Source organism: Apodemus sylvaticus, chromosome 14 (assembly GCF_947179515.1).
Source record: "Apodemus sylvaticus chromosome 14, mApoSyl1.1, whole genome shotgun sequence".
NCBI classification, from domain to species: Eukaryota; Metazoa; Chordata; class Mammalia; order Rodentia; family Muridae; genus Apodemus; species Apodemus sylvaticus.
The window spans coordinates 25,795,182-25,817,765 of record NC_067485.1 but is presented as its reverse complement, the minus strand read 5'-3'; the positions used below and the strand labels follow the sequence as shown (position 1 = coordinate 25,817,765).

Sequence of the window (22,584 nt, the reverse complement as noted above, 5' to 3'; positions counted from 1 at the left end):
TTCCTTTTTTTGCTATGTACATAACTGTAATGAGTTATTACATAAGCCTCTGTATATATGCATCTGATTTCTTTCGGTTAAGTACTTAGGAGCAGTTTGGTGGATAATGCAGCAGGCAAAGCTTCAATTTTGATTGCCAGTCCCTTTTCCAAGGGTTGTGAGGGTGAAATTTTCTTCCTTTCCTCACCAGTATTTGCAACAGTTTATTTCTTCAATCACTGCATTTGCTGTAGTTTTTATTTAGTTTATTTATTACCCATTCTTATGTCTTATCTTGTGAAGTTTCTTCTTGGAATTCTTACCTCATTAAAATACTTGTCCTCTCACTGAACACAACCCATGACAGATGTCTGTGGCACAAACCCTATGACTGTAATGAGGCTTGAATTTTGTTTTCTTGTTTTTTTTTTTTAATTTTCACTTATTATCCTTGTGGGTATGTGTGATGTGAGTGTGTGAGTGCATATGTGAGTGTGAGAAAGTATAGATTCATGTATGGAGGTCAGGGGTCAGCTTGCAGGACTCAGTCTTCTCCTTTTTCTGTGAGGCATGGGAACAAAACTCTGATCAACAGGCCTATGGGGCAAGAACATTTACCTACTGAACCATGTTGCTGGCCCCAACTAACCAATCAACTAACCAACCAACCAACAAACCAATCAACTAGCCAACTAAACAGTCAACCAACCAACCAACCAACCAACCAACCAACCAACCAATCAATCTTTGAAGTAGAATATCTTTTATTTATTATTTGACAACATACAATATATTTTGATCACACCCAACTCCCCTGTCACAGGTATTCCTAACAAGCTTCACTAAACACTCTGTGTCCTCTCCCATTTTGTTTGTTTGGTTCATTGGGTCCAATTAGCATTGCCTCATATGATATCATCTAATCTTCTTGGCGTGGTCTTGTATAGACCACCTTAGCTTCTGTGAGCACATGAGAATGGGACCACATCATGTCCAGAAATAATTTTGCCTTCTTATCAGTCTCTTTAGAAGAGTAAACATTAAAAAATATTTATTTACTTCTATTTTATGTGTATGAGTATTTTTTTCCTGCAGGGATGTCTTTGCACCAAGAGTGTGCAGTACACAATACACACAGAGGCCAAAAGAGGGTGTTGAATCCTCTGGAACTGGAGTTATAGACAGTTGTAAGCCACCATGTGGGGGCTGGGAATTGAACCCCTGTCCTCTAGAAAAGTAGTCAGTGCTCTTAACTGCTGATTCCTTCTCCAGCCAAATTTTTTAAGTTTGATGATGTTTATGAATTATTTTTAACTATTTATGAAACTAGCCTAGTTAAGACCATGCGATTTTTCTCCTACAGTTTGTCGATTTAGCATATCCTTGCCCACTCTGCTGCCCAAAAGATATTCTATCTCATCCACTGGCATATCTTATTTTTGTCAAAAATCATCTACCACCTTTCTATATATAGACAAAATGATTCAGGTGTTGTGATTTGACTCACAGGTGCACTTGTTTGAACACTGGATTCTCAGCTCTCAGTATTAGTTTGGTAGGTTGTGGGTACTCCATAGACACAGATCCTAGAGTGACTGTAGCCCCACTTGCAGCCTGGCTGGGTCCTCTATTTGCTTCTTGATCCAACAAGATGCTAGCAAGCCATGCCACAAGCTCCCACCACCAGGAACAAGGTCAATACCCAGACCTTCCAGGATGGAGGGACTGCTCCCTCTAAAGTGAAAGTCAAAAGAAATCTCTCCTCTATTGCTTCTAAGATACTTCATGGCAATCACAAGAGAAACAATTAATATACAGTTGTATTAAAGTGTTTTCTAAACCTCAGAGGGTTATCTGAATAAAAGGGAGAGAAATTAAAAGCAATATGGCCCATAGTAATTCTCATAGTTAGCAATCTTTTTCTTCTAATATAATTTCCTTTGAATCATTTCTTTATGCCTATTCCAGAATGAATGAAAAAAAAGTCTACTCTACTTGAGTAGCCACGGCCACAGAGTAGGACTAGAAATCATCCTGCCCACATTAAGTGTGTGGGTGCTGGAGCCAGATGTGGTGGTTCACACCTTTAATACCATCACCCTGGAAGCAGAGACAGGCCAATCTCTGTGACTTCAAAGCCAGCCTTGTCTACATAGAGAGTTCCAGGCCAGCTATGACTACATAGTTAACTCCTGTCTGTGGGCACTTGATACTGAAACCAAAAACAAACAAAACAAAACAAAAATAGATACAGATATTTAATTTGATGCTATCCACATGCTACAGAATTTTCAACACAAAGGTATAGCATACATAAAAAAAATCATAATTTGACTTTCTATACTCAGATGGGCCAATATTCAATTCTGTGATAAGACAGACACAAGGAAAAGAAACCCAGTGGCTATAAAGAGAAAGATCCAAACATTTAATGGTTTGAATATACAAGATGGCGATGAGCAATACAAGTTGAATAGTTTGGTTTTTACAATGTGGAATGTCATCACTCAGGTTAGGACAAGGCAGCAATCACCCAACAGACACACATTATGTAGTAAGATCTACAAGCGTCCCCTTCCTGACTCCTTGCAATGGTACTGATACTGCAGGACCCTCTTCCTCCACACACCAGACACAGTGAAATGCTCTCCAAAGCTCAGCTGTTCATCTTCTGGCAATGTAGAAAGTTGAGTATTACAATTACAGTTTATTTTGAAAAGCACCCTTCCTTTGATATCTTCCATTTATTTAAAAAAAAATCACATGAGATCACATGTTCTTAAGCCCCTCCTTGGCTTTGTAATTTGGTTGTTTAAAACAAATAACGTTAACTCAGACAAGACATCTGTAACAAATAAAAACACATTTTCAAATGGCCTGGAATGAAATAGATCAGAGACTACAAGAAACATATTTCTTGAGTTGGTCATAAAGGAAGAGGGAAGTCGTTTATCTGCTCAAGATGAATCTGGTGCCTGGGTGGTATCCACACAGCAGGTGTGAAGGGACAGACCACAGGATCAATTCTGGGATTAGATGACATATGGTAATGAGGCTTATCTACAAGGTCCATGGCCACAGTGGGATGTGAAGGTCAGATCTCTGCAGCTGTTTGGAGTGTTGGTCTGCTTATGTAAGGTTTTAGACTGGTGTAGGATCCATCAAACAATGAGAGAGCAGGACAGGGCCTGGTGGCTCCACAGTTCAGTGACTAACGAATTGGCCATTTCCATTAGATAATGAGGGTAGAGAGGTCTTTATTTAACTACTGGATGTTGGAGATATCACTTCTTTTTGTCCACAATCACAGTTCTGATGTATCTGCATGAATTCTTGCTGCAAATATTTATTTTTTTAAAATTCAACTCTAAAATCATCCTTTAGAAAACCTCATGACTGAATCACTCACAAATGTAGCCCCAGGGAAACAAGTATTCTCTATTGTAGTTACTTTCAGAATTGAAATAACACAATAGCCCCTGTAGACATGGCCTCTTAGTACAGTACACATACCTTGCCTCTCTCTAGCACCTGAAACACTGGACCTTAATGTATATTTTGAAAATCTCTCTCTCTCTCTCTCTCTCTCTCTCTCTCTCTCTCTCTCCTCTCTCTCAGTCAGATTTACCACTGTGTTAAGGACAAGTCAAGTTTGTTTGAAAGGGGTTTCAGACAAGAAAGTTGGGTGTGCTGGGCTCAGCCCACTACTAGTACATGTAGAGCAATATTACAACTAAGTGGTATAATTTTCTACAAAACCCAAACAATGCAGCATTAGAAGGTGCTTACTAAGGTGCTTCTCCATTCATGTTTTTAATGGACCATATCAGACACACATCTATAAACAAATACGGATACATAGGCATACACAAATGTGGAGACATTTCTGTACAACTTATGTCTTAGACACTTATATGGTTATATAAGAATCACACAGGGGAAACAAAATAAATTCCGACTTCAGCTCCCTGAATTGATGAAAATCGACTAACTCACAAAAACATTAAAACATTTCATTTTCATATAAAATATCTACAAAAATAGATAACATTTACAAAAACTAGATAGTATTTCCAGTTTTCCTTAGTAATTATTCACCCAGTCCTTTCCACTTCTCTGTCTTCTCAGAAGGTGGCCATCTCCAGCAAGGAACGCTTGAACAGCTGAGCATTTCTGGACAGGTCTGTTACCTGGTGTACCATCTCTTGCAAGGCCGTAGTGCTGGGGTAGTGGAGGGCGGCCATCTTGGTCGCCATCACTATCGTCTTGAGCTGTTCACAGAGCTGGTTGCTGGAGTTCCTGACTTTGTTTCGAATGTCTTGGGCAGCCACCTGCCTTGTCAGAGTGTCTCCAATGAACACAAGTTTGTGTGCACTGAGAATGACAAACTTGCTGTGTGCCACAAAGATCCGTGGGGGCTGGGCTGAGCTGACGCAGCTGAAGAGGGCGTCGATGGCGTTGAGGAGGGAGATGAAATGGGTCTCACATTGGTCATAGTAGAAGCAAAGCAACTGCCTATCCTGAGCACCCACACTGTTGTTTGTGGTTGGGAGGCTCTGAGAGGGCTTCCATTTGGAGATGTCATTTTCCACGGGCTTGGTGATTTCTTGTTCCAACAGCTGGAACTGACTCAGCTAGAAGGAAGAGAACAGATTTCATTAAGGGCAAGGCATACATTGTAAAGGGAAAGAAATGTGGGTGTGGGGTCAAAAGATACCAGCTTTATCCTTAGTAGATGCCAGGTACTTAGGAGCTGGGAGACCTTGCCCAGGATGCCTTGCTTCCTAAATCGTACAATGTGGACACTGGAAGAGGATCCCTAGGGGAGCCCTCCAACACAGATCTTCTGTTATCACACCATTTGTCTTTTTTGCATTCTGCCTGGAAGGCAACAGCCTCACCCTCTATGCCATTATGAGGGCTCAATAAAATACTATTATTCACAAAATTTGAAACAGTCTTTGGTGAATTGTAGGCTCTATGTAAATGGTTTTTGATTGTAAAGAGGCAGCCAGGGAAAACCAGATGTAGCAACTTTTCTGTCAAATAAATCAACAGTTTGCTACTTCCTGGGCAAGGCCCTTTCTCTTTCTTCAAAATGGAAAATTCATGAAGACTCTCTCTCCTGTTTGCAATGTTGAGATCTATACCTTATGGTCCGTTACTGCCCAGAGACCAAAAGCTTTAACCCAAATAGTCCTAATGTGTGATAGATGAACAGGCAGTCTGACCAAAACCCTGACATTTGGTTGCATTCCAGGTACACTCAAGCTGTAGTCATAGGTCACACACCTTCACTTTATTCTCATATCCTGTTACCTGCCCGGGACTTCCTTCTTCCTGCCAGTGCACTGGCTGGACCCCAGTCTTTGGAAGTTATCCATTCCCTACCCAGTGGAGCCCTTGCTGCTGGGCTTGAACCTACCTGATGATGCTCCAGCTGTGCCTTGCTCTGCTTCATGATGTTCTCTTTTTCCAAGAGCTCCTTCTGCTGTCTCTCAAACTCCTCCTTGCCCTGGTGTTTGCAACACAAAGACTGTATTACCTCCTTGCTGTGAGTCACTTATGGGAACAGATTCACTGACAAGTGTACTCAGACCTCCATTATCCACTGGCCACTTCCCTCATGTCCAGTTAGGCCCTGTAAACCACACATTGGGGACTTCTGGAATTACTGTGGAAACAGGCTGAAAAGTGAACCCTGTTTCCATGTGGGTCTCCAGAGTCACCGCTCGATCTAGCTGGAGAGCTTCCCAAGATCCTCTTCTCACCCTCTTGAGAAGCATTATTTTTCATGGTTCTTTTTAAATGGACTGTATGTGAACCATGTGCTTCCAAACAAAGGTTTAAAAAAATGGGTGCATATTTCACTTTCGATTTCTTTGAATGTCCTGTATCTCTCTACTCATCCTTAGTATCCTCCACTGTATAGCATCAGACGACCAGTGGGAGGCTCAATGCTTTCCTCTAACCTCGGCCATTCCTCAGCATAAGATGTGGTCCAGTTGATACTTTCTACTCTCTTGCATCTGGGGGCTGTTGGCAGTCTAACCACTTTCAGTATAATTTGTGGCTCTCAGCCCAATGGGAAAGAATGACAGTCTAAAGTACTAAGCCAAATACTAAGTAATAGATTATGGCAGAGTGTTGGGATTCTTCAAAGCAGACAGGGAAGCCTTCAGGATTCCGGGTCAACTTGGGACACGGTTTATACTTATTGGAAGCAGTTTGTGGATTTTAACATATGTTGGGTCAAGCTTTTGGCCAATTGGAAAAGGATCCCAGGGCCCTCTAGATATATCTGTTGGAGCTTTGTGTCTCTGTAAGCAGCTACACACACACACACACACACACACACACACACACACACACAAACACACAGACACACATATGCATATTCACATGCTGTAGGCTGAAAGAGAACCTTAGAAACTCTCTATGTGCAGATATTTTCAACAACTTTTTTTAAATTAACAGTGATATATATATATATGTATATATATATATCATTGTTAAATATATATATTTAAACTTATTTCTATTCTGATGAGCTATTCCATGGTCCTGTGCCATAAAAGACAAGTAGAGGAAGAACTGATTCTATGGCTTGTGGACTCACCAGTCAACCACACTAATGAGCCTCCTCCAGCTTCCCTAAGGTGTATCTATGAGACCTCATACAATCATGTGAGTTAATTAATTCTCAAAATAAAATTAAGGTCCAGGGAAGTTAAATAAAGTGGCTATATACATACATACATACATACATACATACATACATATAACATGTTTTGTTTTTTGTCCAGCCTCACAGTCTTATGAACATCAGCCCTGAGTGTGGGTGGTTTATAGGTCTGGTTTCCTTACCTGTAGATGAACATAGTCATAATCATCCATCCAACTCCTTTCGGAACCGTCACTGCTGCCACAGTCTGGCGGCTGGTCCTTGCTTAGAGTGGGAGGCAATGGCTTACTGTGGACTTGGGCTTTGTAGTCACCGGGGCGCAGTGGCTGCATCTGGGAGCCCGTATGTGTGTACTCGCTTGAGTTCAGGATGCTGTCGGGCCCGTTCTTCAGCTGGGAATTGCCAGGGTCTGCTCTAAAGAGGGTCTCTGCATAGGTGCTGATGGTGGTGGTCAGTTGCTTGGTATCATCTGGCACTGTCTTAGCGACCATCACAAACCTGTCCAGATCATCACACTTATTTTGTGGCTTATTGATAGCTAAAATATTCAGGGACCAGCTGCATTCATTCAAATCATGGCTGGTTTGGCTTAGGATCTGGTGGGAATCTTCTACTCTTTGGAGTTCCCGCTTCATTTTGTTGTGGAGGACCAGTTCCGGGAGGCAGGAGGCATTGGCTAAAGCTCCCTTGGCAAAATGGAGGTATTCTCGTAAGAACAGCTCCACTTTGTCCACCGCGGTGCGGATCTCATTGATGTGCCTTTCCATGTATCCATAGCACCTCCAGTCTGTGGTGACCAGTGACATGAGGCCGCACACACCCATCTCCAGGGTCTGCTGGAGCCGGTAGAGCTTCTCAATGGCTGTGTCTGGGTCCAGCAGGAGCCTTTTGTCTTGAGCCGGGGAGGCTGACAATGAGGACTCCTTTGAGGAGGTGGAAGATGTGGACATGTTACTCCTGGTACTGCCAGTACTGGAGAAAGACAGTCTGTTGATCCCATCTACCACGTCCCGAGAGCCTTTGGCATCTGCTGGGTTGTGCAGAGGGACGTCGTAAACACCGTCTCTCTCTTCCAGATTTGCCTTTTCATGGGTTTCTGTTGGTACCTCCAGAAACTGAACTCCCCGGGGGATATCATAGGCATCACTCTGAGTGTCCCCAGACTGTCCCAGCTGAGAGGGTGCATGGTGCAGAGAAAAGCTCTGGTGTCTTCGTGTCATTGGTTCTGCACCTCCTGGAGCATCACAGGGGAATTTGACGTGAAGGTCCTTCCCTGCTGTCTTGGTGCTGGTTGGGGGGATGTCATAAACCCCCTCAGGCCTGGGGTCCGGCTTTCCATCCTGTTTCATTGGAGGAGGGTAATCATACTCCTTTTCCCTGAGCCCTGCCTCATCTCGGCAAGCTGATGGTGGAGTGGCATAGACCTAGAAGAGTAAGTCAAAAGCCATTTTATTTGTTCAGTTGAGACTTGGATGGAGACTGTGTTCGCAGCCCTGTTCACTCTGCCTTCTTCCTCTCCTCTCACCATTTACTACGTCAGATGTTTCCCAGCATGCAGCACGCTTCTTAGAGGATGTATGCACTCACCTTTACACCCGAGCATCTTTTACCATTCCCGGTGCTCGCCTGCGTGGAGAGCCCTCCCTCCAAGCTAAATTGCCCATCACTGGGTTGCAGTCTCATGTTTCTAACCATTCACTCTGGCTGTTCTACTCATGTGGATCCGTGCTGAGAGACAGAAGACATTGGTACACTGGGCTGAGGGACCTGTGTTCCCTTCTTGGTCCTCAGGCTGCCTGCCTGCTTGTGTGTGTGTGTGTGTGTGTGTGTGTGTGAAGCTGCCTGAGTTCAGCTATTCTATTTGAAGGCACAATTTCCTATCTGTTCAGCAAAGCTAACTGCGCTTGAAGGACATGTATGCCCAGAAGAGGACAGAAAATCAAATGAGTTACCTCTTATGTAGAGACGGAGGAACCGTAGACCATTCTAGAAATGTGATGTGTTAGATATTCCCAAACTGAACACACTATCTCCCCTTTCAATGGACTCTCATTATTGGTGTCTTCATATTTCCAGGGACCCTGAATTTGTAATTATAATGGATTTTTTCTCTCCCTTGCTTCCTTCTCTCTTTCCATTTCTCCTTTCTCTCCTTTTCCCTTTTAGAATTGCCATTCTTGTTTTATCTCAATAAACTACGCACATTCCAACCCCCCCATATGCATTGAGGCACCCATCCACACATTGTGCTTTACCAGTTCACTTACCCCTTGGGTGGGGGGAATGTCATATACCCCTTGAGGTTTTATCTCTCCCACTGGAACTGAAAACCCAGGGCCTTTTACTGATGAAGGAGGGATGTCATATACCTGAAAAGAAACACTTGCATTACCCAGAATGCAATAGAATGTGCTGCTCAAGTTCCCTGCTATTGTTTCCTTAAGGATTTAGTCATCAGGTCATACACAGACTTGGTCATTAGTAGCATTCCATGCCACCAGGGGCTTCTGGATGTTTTCTTTATGAATCTTGCATTCTTTGACTTAGGTTAAATCCGAAAACAATCTTACGTGAACTATCTGCTCTATAATTTAGATCATTTAAATAACCCACTTTCAGAAAATAAAGTGACAAAATGATAAAGCAGATGAGAAATTTCTCAGATAAGAGACCAGACTTTCTGATAAGGCAAACCTAAGAAATACAATTTAAGTAATACCTCTGGACAGGCAACCTCCACAGGGTAAGGTTGGGCTGCTGTCCCTTTTCTCCTGTATGTTCCTAAAGAGATGCTACCCCCAATGACAGCTCCCCTAGGGATGTTCCCATTGCTTACCCCTTGAGTGGTGTGAGAAGGAGGGACATCGTAGACATCCTTTTGGTATCTGGACGGGTACTCGTACACATAGCCATGGCCCGTCCTCACTGGGGTGATCACCTGTGGGTGAGAATAGGAACAGATCTCAAACGACAGCCCCAAGTCCTCAGCATACCTATTAACCTGTGATGAGGAGTGCATCCCTCATCAATCCCCCATAGAAAGGATAGAAAGGACAGAAAAGGAAGGAAGGAAGGAGAAAAGTATGAGAGGGTGAGAGGAAAGGAAGAGACAAGGTCAAAATATGAAGGAAGTGGCTGAAATGTCTTTATTTCCTTTCTTAAGACTTTTCCAAAAATCTGATTAAAGTTCATCAATAGAGTCTCAATTACCCATATTCAAAGAGACATGTTTAAATTATGGAAGTCAGGTTGGAGAGAGGGATTAGCGGTTAAGGGCACTTGCTACTCTTACAGAGGACCCAGGATTGGTTCCCAGTACCCCCATGGCAGCTTGCAATCATCTGTATCTCTGGTCCCAGGGACACTGATTCCCTCTTCTGATTCCCAACAGCACCAAGCATTTGTGTGATGCACATATGTATATGTGTATACACATACATACATGTATGTCGTATGTATGTATATATATCAAAACACTCATGCATATAAAATAAAAATAAATTATGAAAGTCTCATCTGATCCTTTTGGAATGGCCAAAGTACAGCACTACAGTTCTTTATGAGGCTCCAAGGCTTTTGTCAAGAACATAGACAAATAGCTTGGCCACTTAAAATTCCTCTCATACCTGCCCCAGTATGCCTCTTTATCTGAAATTATTATTGTGGTTATAACTGAAAATTCCATGGGTCACCCTAATCCTTTCACAGAACCACTGATAAACAGTTCTGTTCTTATAATTGCCTGGGAATGTTCACTTTACTTTATGAGACAAGGGAAATGCAGTTCCCCCCAGTGTCTACAGGGGACCCTGTTCCAACATCCTTGGATGCTCAAGGCCATGGGGGTGCCGTGTTTTGCATGTAACCTCCATATATCATCAGACACACTTCAAACCCTTTCCCAATGATTTTATGGTCTACAATGCTATATAAACACCATACAAGCACCAAGTCAATAGATGGTATGCAGTGTTGTTTAGAGAACAATGTCATGAGTTTACACATCTTCATTGTAGATGCAGTTATGTTCTAAATAACTTTCGCTTGCAGCTGGTTGTCTCCCCTGATGTGAAACCCATGCTGCAGAGGAGGAATCGTGCTGGTGAGGAGGCCCTCAGACTCCCAGCTATCAAGTGTCTTGAGCTCTAGTCTCTAATCAGTTCCCCATTTCCCCCAGGGAAACAAGTATCCCCACTACACCTACATCCAGCCATTGTCAGAAGTCAAATACACTCACCATGATCTCTGGCATTTAGAGCAAAAGTTAGCCAACAGAATCTTACCTAGTGGGCTGGCCTGTTCACTCTCTCTCTCTCTCTCCCTCCCTCCCTCCCTCCCTCCCTCCCTCCCTCCCTCCCTCCCTCCCTCCCTCTCTCCTTCCCTCCCTCCCTCCCTCCCTCCCTCCCTCCCTCCCTCTCTCCTTCCCTCCCTCCCTCCCTCCCTCCCTCCTTTTTCCTTCCTCCTCTCCTCTCCTCTCTCTCTCCTTCTCTGTCATTGTCTATGTGGATGCACTCTCTGGTATAGACACACATAGAGAGCAGCAGTCAATCAACCTCATATATGTTTATTTCTCTCCGTTTTATTTTATTTATCTCCACACTGATCTAGAGCTCCCCACTTGGTCAGACTGGCTGACTTGGGAAGCTCTGAGATCTGCCTGTTCCCACTGCTCATACCAGCACACTGTGATTATAGGCATAAGCTTTTCCATGTATGTTGGGGAATCTGAACTCAGGGCCTCATGTTTGTACAGCAAGTCTACCCAGTGTAGACTCTTATGTCCATAGCAAGGAACTGACTGGTTGTTTTAAACAGGGTAGAGACACTATCTCAGCTCAATTCATTTGCTCTTCAAAGAGCTTAAAAATTGCCCAGCCTTACTTATTTTTTTATTTTTTATTTTTGCCCAGGCACCCACTCCCAACCCATTAACAAACACTGCCCACCATGTCTTTGAGAAAAGACATCAAAAGTTAGGAAGGACTGTCTGTTCCCAGGAGGCCTTTCGTCTTTAATGTGAAAACTCTGGCATCAGGCTGCCTATAAAACTATGTGCAAAATGCCCCACATCCATCCCAAGCTGAACCGAATGGAACACAGCCAAGTTTGCCAGCGTCCGTACCCCCAGGGGCTCCCAAACCTCCCCGTCCAATTTTGTTCAGAATGCCTGATGCTTCCAACTGATTATTTCTTACATTGAAGGTAAAGGGGATTAGTATGCAGCAAACATTTCCACCCAGTCTCCCCATTGTCTCGGGTTTAGAAAAGGAACTCAGCGCTTTAAGTTTGTTGGCAGAGAGTGACGGAACCATTTTATGAGGCGGCCATTGTGTTGTGCCCAGTAAATCTTCCTTCATAATGCAGGGGGCTGTTTGCTAAAATCCTTTAATGCCATTTACGGTTTTTTTTTTTTTTTTTGGTTTTGTTTTGTGTGTGTGTGTGTGTTTTTTTCATTTACCATTGTACAGAAGAGATATGAAGATCTTGTAGACTTTCCGTTTATAGCTCTCTATTTAGCTTTGTGATAGAACCTGCTCACAGCCCAGCTTTTGCTGAATGTGGAAGCTTCTAAGAATGGGTGTTGTACAAAGCTGCGAATGTAGGGATGCTAGTGAACTAGTTAATCCTGGTTAAGCCAAAGTCTTGCATCCCTCTTCATCTTGGAGGGCTGGGAGGAAGAGGGGACAGTACTAGAGCCTGAGTGTGGTATTGGGGAATACAAGCAGGGCGTGGCCCTTAGAGAGGGACGGGGACCAATCTATCCCTGGCTTTTGTGGCCCTACCCTGGCAGGGCACACACAGGCCTCTTGGTATTTACCATTCCACTTCCTGACAAATGTCACAGAAGCCAACTTGCTCTCTCTTTCTCATTTAGAGGATGCCTGTGGTCATCTGGTGTTTAAAACTTTGCATTCCAAACCAGTCATTTTTCCTTGTTTATGCAGTTAAAAAACACAGATGGTGAAAACCACGGGAGGGAAAAGCCAATAAAAGACAGCCTTCCCATCCCAGCATTCCCGATGGTCCGGACCGGTCCTGTCCAGTCCAGCTCACACGGACCCAGTAATGCCATCGAAGTGGGGCCAGAGCCTTGCCTCTGGTGGGACATGTCCAGGGCATTTAGTGATACATGTGGCATCTTAGGGAAGATCGCAGGAGCTTTCTTCAGAGCTAGCTTTGCCTGTGCCCTTCCTAGGACCCCTCTCCTGGCCAAATATGTGTTCCCTCCTCAAGGGAATGTCCGTGGCCCGCCGGACCTTCAGGCTCTTTCTTCCTGCTTGACAGGAGCACACATCAAACTCTTTATCCCCACACTCGACCTTCTAGAGCCACTGACCTCCAGCCCAGGAGGCACACCAACAGCTGACTAAGACCGTGAGTTTGGAAGAGTTCTCCTGGGTTTGAATGGAATCACTGCATGGGGGTGTCTTCATGCTAATCTCTTAATAAAATCAAGTCCGGTTTTTCATGTCCCTTTTCTCTCTGGTTGTTTTTCTTTTCTGCAGTCCTTTTATTCTATGTATTTATTTACAGTTGCAAAGGCTTAGCCCTAGGAATTACCTAGCTGACCTCTCATTTCATTACTGCTTCCCAGGGAGCTAAGCTGTGAGGTGGGCTAGGGCCCCGAATGTCCCAAACTACAGCTGCTTCCCTGATTAAGACCACCCTTATGGGTGATCTGCATGGTCACATGTGGCTCTGCCGCTGTCCTGATGACAAATCCGGTTGTCAACTCACCGGAAAACCCCCTGAAGAGCTATGAAGCAAAGAACAGACTGTAACCATTACAAAAATAAACTCTGATTAGTTGTTGTATGCATGTGCGTGTGTGAGAGTATGTGTGGGGCGTGTGGGAATATCTGCATATGCATGCATGCATGAGTATGTGGGTGTATGTGCATATGCATGTATGTGTGCTTGTGTATGTGTGTGTGCACACATATGTATGTACAGTACATGTGTATTTGTGTACATATGTGTGTGCATGTGTGTGTGTGTGTGTGTGTGTATGTGGTATGTATGTGTGTTTGTGAGTATGTGAATATGTATGTGAGGCCCAAAGACTGACATCAGGTGACTTCTCAACCTCTTTCTACTTTATTTTTTTTTAAATTTAAGAATAGATGCCCATAATATGCTTGCTTTATGTGTTCAGGTACTAATATGACTGGGTGTGGTGCTACACACCTGTTACCCCAGCACTCAAGAGGCTGAGGCAGGAGGATTGTGAGTTTGAAGCTAACCTAGGGCACATAGCAAGACTATCTCAAAAACAAAAACAAAAATAAAAAAACAAAACAAAATACTCTCCTCCCTCTTAAGTCTGTAACAGTTTTAAGAGACTGAAGAACAGGTTAAACTCTTAGCTCTAGAGGTCAAATCTCTGCTGTCAAATAATGTTTCACATTAAAATTCCATTTAAAAAGATTTTAAAACCGTATGTTTTTTATGTATGTGGGCCATGGGCATTCAGTAGCCTCAGGAGCTAGAAGAGAGTACCCACTCCAGGAATTAGAGTGGTGGACAGTTGTGAGCCACCACGTAGATGCTGGGAACTGAACCCGGCTCCTCAGCCAGGATGGCCAGTGATCTTAACGGCTGAGTCATCTTTGCAATCCTAATCTTATTCTTTGAGATAGGATTTCCCACTGAACCCAGAGCCCATCAATCTGAGTATGTTGACGGGCCAATGACCTTGAGATGTACCTGTTTTGTACCTGTTTTCACCTTCCCAGTGCTGGCATTATACACACACACACATACACACACATACACACACACTCACACACACACACCCCTATATACATACCCACGGTTGGTTCTTACATGGGTGCCAGAATTCCCAATGTAAGTCCTCATGCTTGCATGGCTGGGACTTTACTTACTAAGTCATCTCAGCAGCCATTCAGTGCAAACATTAAAGGGGTTCAGGTTTGTAGTCTCATACATGCACATAATTCGCATGGACCACTTATAAACGAAGAGTCCTTTGAATCAATCTCTAGGGCTGGGCCCTGCCAGGAAGAATGAAAGACCAAAGACCTAGGGTATGCCAGCCCTCTAATTAATGTATTTACCTAAGGACAAGGGAACAACCTCAACTGTTCTGCCTTGCACTTCAGTGGCAGCTGATTCTTCCTGCATTGAGTCTTAGATCCTGACTGCAGGGACTGCTTCTGAAGATGTTTCTGACACAGCCTGTATTTTGTAGCTGCAGGTTCTGAACCCACAGACTGAACTGAACTCAGGTTAGGGTAGGGGTGCATGAAAACAATTCCCACCTACGCCACACACGTGTGATTTCCATTTCTTTGTCATTCTTTCTTAATAATACAGTCTAACAAGTACGTGCACAGCCTTTAATTGCATCAGGTTTTGTAAGTTGCCTAGAGATGATTCAACGTCTACGTGCAGATGTGTGTAGGTTATGCATGCATTAGGCCATTTGCTGTAAGGTCCTTGGAGTTCCTGGGGTGAATTCCCGGAGAAGCAATCTACTTTCATGATTCATAATTTGGAGAGTCATGCACACGGGTGTTAAAAGAAAAGAGCATTTAGATAGCAGAAGGCTAGAGACCGTGGGTTGAAGGAGAGACCCTTGGGACTCTTTGTTGATGTTTCTGCAACCAGCTTGCCCGGGTTTGTTCTGCGGTATAGCAAAGACTCTGCGTTCAGTTGCTTGAAAGCCCAGGAAATAGGTGCATAGGGAAAACAGCCATATTTCTGTACTTAGGAGTAAGCATACATCCCACTGAAAGGGAGGTGAGCATGCCTACATTCAGTCAACGATTGGGACTTTGTTGTCAGATCTTACATGTCTTCAGATGCAAATGACTGGTTTTCAAAACTGACTCAAAAATTTAAAGCAGTGTGTTGGCCGAAGAAACCACACCTCTGGTGTAGTAAGCCACCTTTTGTTCATCTCCATTGCAAGATGGCGCTGGCCGGATGCAGCTCTCTGGTGATAAATTACTTTAGTACATGCGCAGTGTGCTGTATTTGTTATCACACTTACATGCTAATGAAGAATTCACTTAGTTCGCCTATGAGGAAGTGGCGCGCTATCTTTCTATGGCAGACGGGGCTGTAAGGCTATATAAGGTCAGGAGGGAGAGGGCTCGGGGGCCGCCAAAAGAAGAAAATAAACTTTGTTCAAGGTTCCCGAAATAAACTGTTAGAAGAAACTCCCCGGTGTTGCGTCTTTCCTTGCTGGCGAGGTTGGACGCGACACTCTGGCCCTTGGGCTGCCCAGTTCACTTTCACCTGTATTTGTGTGTGTGTGTGTGTGTGTGTGTGTGTGTGTGTGTATTCTTTCCCCTTCCTTGTTTGAGACCTTCAACCCCCCCCCCCCCACCCCCGTTCTGACCAATACCATCTCTATCAAGATTGAAAGACTCTGGTTTCCTTAAATGTCCTGAACACCCACACATCTGCACCTGCTTTGTCCATTCAACGCTTTCCTCTCCCCTTACCTTCAGGTTTTATTGTGTTTTCAGTGCCTAGCCCAATGCCTGTCTTCCAGGAAGCCTTCCCCAGACAGACAAACCACCTCTGCCCTTGTAACACTCCAAGTACTTTATCTTCAGGTCTGACAGTGCATGTGACTTATTGTATGACTCTCTCGGTGAACCTCGTGTCTTAGGATGTTGGACCTATTTCTTATCCATTTATATATAAGCAGCAGGGTTTATAACGATGCCTTGGAGAAAGCAGATTTTAAGGAAGATGGTGCTGGAAGGAAGGGAAATGATGCCTGCCTACATAGAATAAGCTTGGTTTCTAGGTTGGGCAGCTTTAAAGTGAGTGGCACACTCTAGGCTAGAAGGCGGGACTCCTAGCAGACATGGTGATGGTGAGCAGATGGGAGATAAGCATTTGGTACAGATGAGAGGGTCAGCAACCACTGACAAATGTATCGGCAGCTGTACCAAGAGAAAGAAGATGGCATATTCTTCGATCTCCCTTCACTTCAGACAGAAGCATAATATCCAGGAAGAAGCACTGTGCATCAGTTCCCAGGGCATGAAAGATCCTCCTTCATTACAGCTGTGTACCAAAGGTGGAAAAGCTCACAGGCTCTGAAGAGGGAAATGGTTGCTCGCATCATCTGGGGGTGGGTAGAGCTGGACCCATTGTCTGTGGGTCTACGACCACTTAGACATGAGACCATGAGCAAGGCTGTGGCTAGGCTGTAAACCATTAGGTGCAGGATGTAGAAAAGCATGAGCTTAGATTTACCTGTTCCAATGGGGTTGGCAGATGGCAACAAAATTCTCTCTGGAGGGAGAGAGCATGCCATGGACCCAAGAAAGTTTCCAAAAAAATTATCTAAATGACAGTGTTCAAGACAAAATTATCTGAATGACAGTGTTCAAGACACCCAGAGAACCAGTACCAACAGGAGGAAAACCAGTCCTTGTTAGCTTGCTGGTCAGGATAGAGTTAGTTCATATCTTAGTATGGAGACTTCAAGGCTGTTTGCCTTCAAAGTGCTTCATGATTAAACATGGAGATAAAACAAAAAATACCCAACTTGTATGTTTAAGTTAGATGAGCAGAGAGTCATCTTTGCACATATGTGAAGTATTGAAAGGGAGGCCCAGGAGGCACCAGGGACATCAAAGCAAAGCCACAAATGACAGGGGACTCTGCTTCTTCACGGCCGCCAGCAGACTCACTTAGGTTATTATTTTATCAGTGTTGCCAATATTACGATTATCTTCAACGTAGGTCAAGATACTCCAGTGGAAAGTGCCAGGGGGTTGGGGGAGGGGAGAGAATGCTTTCATAGGGTTTAGAGATGAAGGCCTTTTCTGGAGAGAAGGGTGATGAGGTCTTAGGCTCAGGACACGGGCTTAATTCTCATCAGTGGGAGACCACAAGCTAATGCTTGTCAAGAGGATCTCACCAAGAAGTAGGGCACGGAGCCTGCTCTCTGCAATGTGTATAATGAGCAAAGCATTGCCTTAGAGATGACTTCTCTTGGGATGCCACCGGGGCCAAGACTTCACAAGTCTATTTGGGCCATGTCTTCCCTTGGAAATCTACCTCACCTTCCTAATGAAGAACTGGGGTTTTGCCCTGTCAGCTGCCTGCTCACTGGAGCCCCAAGTGAAGCAGGAAGGAAGCAGTCATCTATCATTCTCCAAGACACATTCCCCTTATCCTGACCCCCCAAATCCTCAGGTTCTCCTGTATCTCTCTCAAGCCTTCCTTCAGTGCATCATCTCACCTCTTCCCTGCTTCCTCACACTACCGGTGGCTGTGAGGAACAAAATAGTGCAAGCTGAAAAGCTGATCTTGTAAAAGCTGACAAGGAATGGAACGATGATTACCTGGGGAAGGGGTGGGGACAGGGCAGGGCAGAGAGCACGCAGGATGTATACAGTGGGAAAGGAAATTCTAAAGTTCTTTTATCACAGAAATGCAACTGCAGTTGACAAGCGTTAATTGTATATTTCTAAATAGTAGAGAGGATTTCAAATATCCCCAACATCAGAAAATGATAAATGTTTGAGCTGATGAACAAACAGGCCAAACTGCTCTTACCTGATCAAGTACAGAAATATCCTGTAAATATGTATAATCACTAAGTACTCTTTTAAAAATAATATAAATTTGATATATATGCATACACAATAATATAAATTATATATATGTGTGTACAAACACACACACACACATATACACTCACAGCACAGAACAATATTTGAGTAAGAAAGGCCTTAGTAGTGCAGAGGAGAGACATGGAAATAGGCTGGAAGAGCATAGGAAACTTAAAAGCATTCTTTCGTTCTAGTTTTCTGGTCTATCATCTACCTATTTACCATCTACTTATTGTCCATGTTTTGTATACAACAAAAAGCTAGAGTTGGGGATGTAGCTCAGTGGTGGGGTACTTGTCTAGCCTGTGTAGGCCCTGTGTTCTGTTCTTAGCAAAAATCATGAAATATAATTTTAATAAAAACTAAAAACTAAAATAAAGAATTCCACCCAGAAGCATTTTCTCCTAAGAGTGTCACAGCACTCACAAAATCACAACAGTGACAGCTGTAACTTTTGATTTTGCAGTTAATTTTGTATCTCATCATTCTCTGCAGGAATCACTGCAACACAGCTTCAGAAATGGCACATGTTGTATAATCATTTGCCTTTGCCATTTGGATGTGGGCAGGTATGATGGCTCAGTAGGTAAAGGAGCTTGCTGCTAAACCTGACAACTGAAGTTCAAACCCTGGGACCCAGGTGCTAGAAGGAGAGGATTGGCTCCTGCAAGGTTTACTTTGACGTTCATACACATACTACAAATGCACGGGTGCACACACACACACACACACACACACACACACACACAGAGAGAGAGAGAGAGAGAGAGAGAGAGAGAGAGAGAGAGAGAGAGAGAGAGAGAGAGATTAGACATTGCCTAAACTACTGATCACGATACAACGGAGCAGGAAGATGAATAACCAGGCGTTGCTGTTCTCCCCCAATGCCTTCACCAGAACCGGGCAACTCGGGAAACAGGCTGCTCAGAAAGCACCTCGGGCGCTAATGAGAGGTTAGAACCGCCACTACAGCAGCAGCCCTACATACAACCCTGCATTAACAAGCCTTGAGATGCTCTAATGAGCAGTGTGTCACATGATGAGCGCCTATTGCTCTGTCTTGGCTCTGGTGGGAAACATAATTAGACTGCGGCCTGCCCCTCTAATCCCCCCTTGATTCATTTATACTACCTCTCTTTGGGTTTCCTACATTAACAAGACTGTTTTGATTTCTAAAACTGCTTATTAGATAGAAACTATTTCATTCAAATGAATTTTTTTTTTTTTTAAAAAAAGCTCTAACAGAGACACCACCGCCTTTATTGGGCTTTATAATAACCCTTTGTATTAAATGAGCAATTTACACTCTTTATTTTTTTTTCAAGAAAACACTAGGAAAAGAAACATCACCACCACCATTGCCTGCCCTCTAGGACCGGGGCTCAGTTTTCAGGAACTGAGAGCTACAGCAGGCTGCCTGTTTGAAATCCAAGAGCATGTCTTGCACTTCTACGAGGAAAGGCCACACATTGTCTGCCCCGGATTTATTAATTCTCTATAAATTCCCTCTGCCTGCCTTGGGAGCAGCAGTGAACTCATTTGTTTACTTGCATAGCAACAATATAATGAAAACTCAGTCTGGCTTTTAAAACACTCCCGCCCAAGCCATCTCCAGGCCTAACCCATCCTGATGCTTCTCTTGCCTTCAATGGAGACATTTTTCACTCTATTTTGGGGACACGACTTACTTTCCGTCAAGGACATTTGATAGTTAATTTTATGCTGGAACTAAAGTTTTTGCAGGCCATCCAGATCACAGCCCGTCTCTCCCTCCACTTGAGGAAAAGGCAAAGGGGAAGGCTCAGAAGTGGAAGCGCTCCCTTGGGTCACATTCATTTGACACAGCTTTGTGTGGCGAACCGCTCAACAGAAACAGTACCCCAATTGTTAAGCCCCCAACATGTCTCCCCTGCTGCTTGCAGGAAGCTCTTTGTATAGCGAGCACTAAAGCAATATTTAGCTATGGACTGACCAAGCACCAAAGAGCAGCAAATCACCGAACAGCAAACCTTGGTGGGAAATGACATCTGGGTTCCCCAAGTGACCAAGGTCTTTCACGGGACAAAGCTGAATACAGTCTGTGACAATTAGGGGTTGAAAGCCAATTTTTTATATCCCTTTCAGTTGACTGAAATGTTCCTTTGAATGAATCCATAAAGGAACAGGCTTCTGGGCTCTTTTGATATCTCAGTAAATTCAATGGGACCATACGCAGTACATCTAATATAGATTTGGAAAAATGCCCAAGGCTGCCCTGCTGAACTGTGCATGGGAGGTGACAGCGAAGTAGTCTGGGACCCAAATGCCTGTGAGTGTTGCTTCTCCTCTCTCAGCTCAGTGGGGGTGCGGGGGTGGATGGATATGATGGCTGAGGGGACAAACGGCACATATTACAAACTTTGGTGACAGTTTTGAGGGTGGATGCCATGCTGAGAGGCACTGGGTACATCTCTCTGCCCAGACCATGAGGCTTTTACAGGGAAAGATGGTAGAAAACAGCAAAGCAGAGGGGCTTTCCTGTCTTCCTAATAAAACAGGAGGGGAATTCTCCAAATGAGGAACTTCCCGGGAGTTTTCTTAGGAACAATACCTGTGCTTTCATCTGCCCTTGCCAGCTTCTAGAAGAAGTTCTTCTTCTAATGTATACAGTGGCTGTGGATGGGAAGGTGAGATGGACTCTAAAGAAGGGTAGGGAACAAAATGCCCATGTTTAAGGGTCAAGTTGAAGTTTTTAAAGCAATGTTTGAAGGTAGGTCATTTGATGAAATCTTTAAAGCAATTCTGGGAAAGAATCTGATAAGGATATTTGGATCCTAAAATGTTGGCAAAGACTATTAGAGAGAATCCAGGTTTAGTGGCTGCTTTGCAGTCGAGGGAGCTGGAGTGCAGGAAGGCAAGTTGGCAGAGGAGTGAGTGGGGACTCCAGTTGGCACCTACAGTTCTTCTCTCAGCGGCCTAGTGCCTATATCACTGACACATGGCATGCATTTTCTAGAACTTTTAGAAGGAAATACTCTCAAAGAAAGCCACTTCCATATGATATTCCAATAGATGCAGCTTGAAATTTAGGTATCTTATGCATTGGCGGTTCCCTTTCTACAGCTAGTCCAATCTGGGAGATTATGTGATCTTTTGGGGGCATCGATGTCATTTGAGAGAAGTCCACATGGCCATTTTGTCTGTGGTACTGCAGATCTGACATCTCCCAGATGAGTGCTTTGGAAGTATATCTGGGTGTCTGGAACATCTGTGGCTATGCTCTCTCGGCCTTTTGGGTACTATGTGGGTGTGAGATGGGGGAGACTTCTGCAGCAACATGAATTCTTCCTGGCTAACAACATGCTCCTTAGTGCCAGGGTTCTGCTGAGTTGGAATTGCTAACCAAGTAAATGTGCCCTCTTGTGTGTTAGGCCTGGCAATACCACCTATGAGCTGGGATGTAGAACCCATTAGCGTTGGAGTCAGACAGACATGAGCTCAATAGCAGGCCAGCCGCTTGTGAGAGGCAGGGAGTTAACTCTGGTAGACTAATCTCAGAGCTTTGCTTTGTGAGGGGACGGAAAGCTATAGCATGCATGTTACAAGCTGCCAGGAGGGTCAGGTGACACCGCCACTATAATGCCCTCAAAATGGGTCAGAGGCTCAGGGATAGTTTAAGGTCGTTTCTATACTTCAGGATTTGAAGCCTCACTGCAGAATAAAATGGAGCAACACCACCCCCATGTTTCAGACTCAGAGATTCTTTTGAAGAGTGGGGCCCCTAGATCTCTCTAGAAGTTAACAGAGACTGCTGAGGAATCCACTGTCCTATGGGTTGAACCACCTGACCTCTCGCCTCTAGTATCAACCATGCACAAACTGCAATCTTCGAGCTGCATGCATCCCAGGATAGCCACGAGTGTTGCTCAAGACACTTGTAGATGGCACTGACATCTTGCGATGTCAAAGGTTGGGCATGCCTGCTGGCTGTAACCCTGACACAATGGTTAAGGTATGGCTATTTAGAACAAAGTGCTTTTGACCTCTGACATTTTCTAGCCCTGCATTTTGCAGGACGCACTCTGGCATGTTGGTCTCCTTCTTTCCTTTTGTGTCTCCAAGAGGTATTCAAACAAGATCCTCCAAGTTTTATCATAAAATATGCAGTTTTCCTGACCTCCCTCCCTCAGAAAGCATTATCCATCCAGTGAGGCACACCGGGGCAGGCCGCCTCTCACTCTGATAAGCAGTCACTTACCATGCAATCAGTGGGAAGGGAAGGCTAACCTCCGTTGCCTTGGTGAGGGTGAGTGAGAAGTTACAAACGCCCCCTCA

General features: G+C 44.2%; 1 protein-coding gene across 2 annotated transcripts in view; it reads right to left on the bottom strand.

The window, feature by feature from the left end:
- Window positions 1–2,384: 2,384 nt before the first annotated feature.
- Window positions 2,385–22,584, bottom strand: part of Nedd9 (neural precursor cell expressed, developmentally down-regulated 9) — a 178,003-nt gene continuing 157,803 nt past the window's right edge. For both annotated transcript variants that reach the window (XM_052157428.1, XM_052157429.1), the window contains 5 exons: window positions 9,501–9,602; window positions 8,932–9,033; window positions 6,847–8,088; window positions 5,405–5,494; window positions 2,385–4,613 (listed from right to left, as the gene is read on the bottom strand). In XM_052157428.1, the coding sequence (XP_052013388.1) occupies window positions 4,104–4,613; window positions 5,405–5,494; window positions 6,847–8,088; window positions 8,932–9,033; window positions 9,501–9,602 (2,046 nt within the window). In that variant the 3' untranslated portion in view covers window positions 2,385–4,103. The remainder of the gene's footprint in view (window positions 4,614–5,404; window positions 5,495–6,846; window positions 8,089–8,931; window positions 9,034–9,500; window positions 9,603–22,584) is intronic.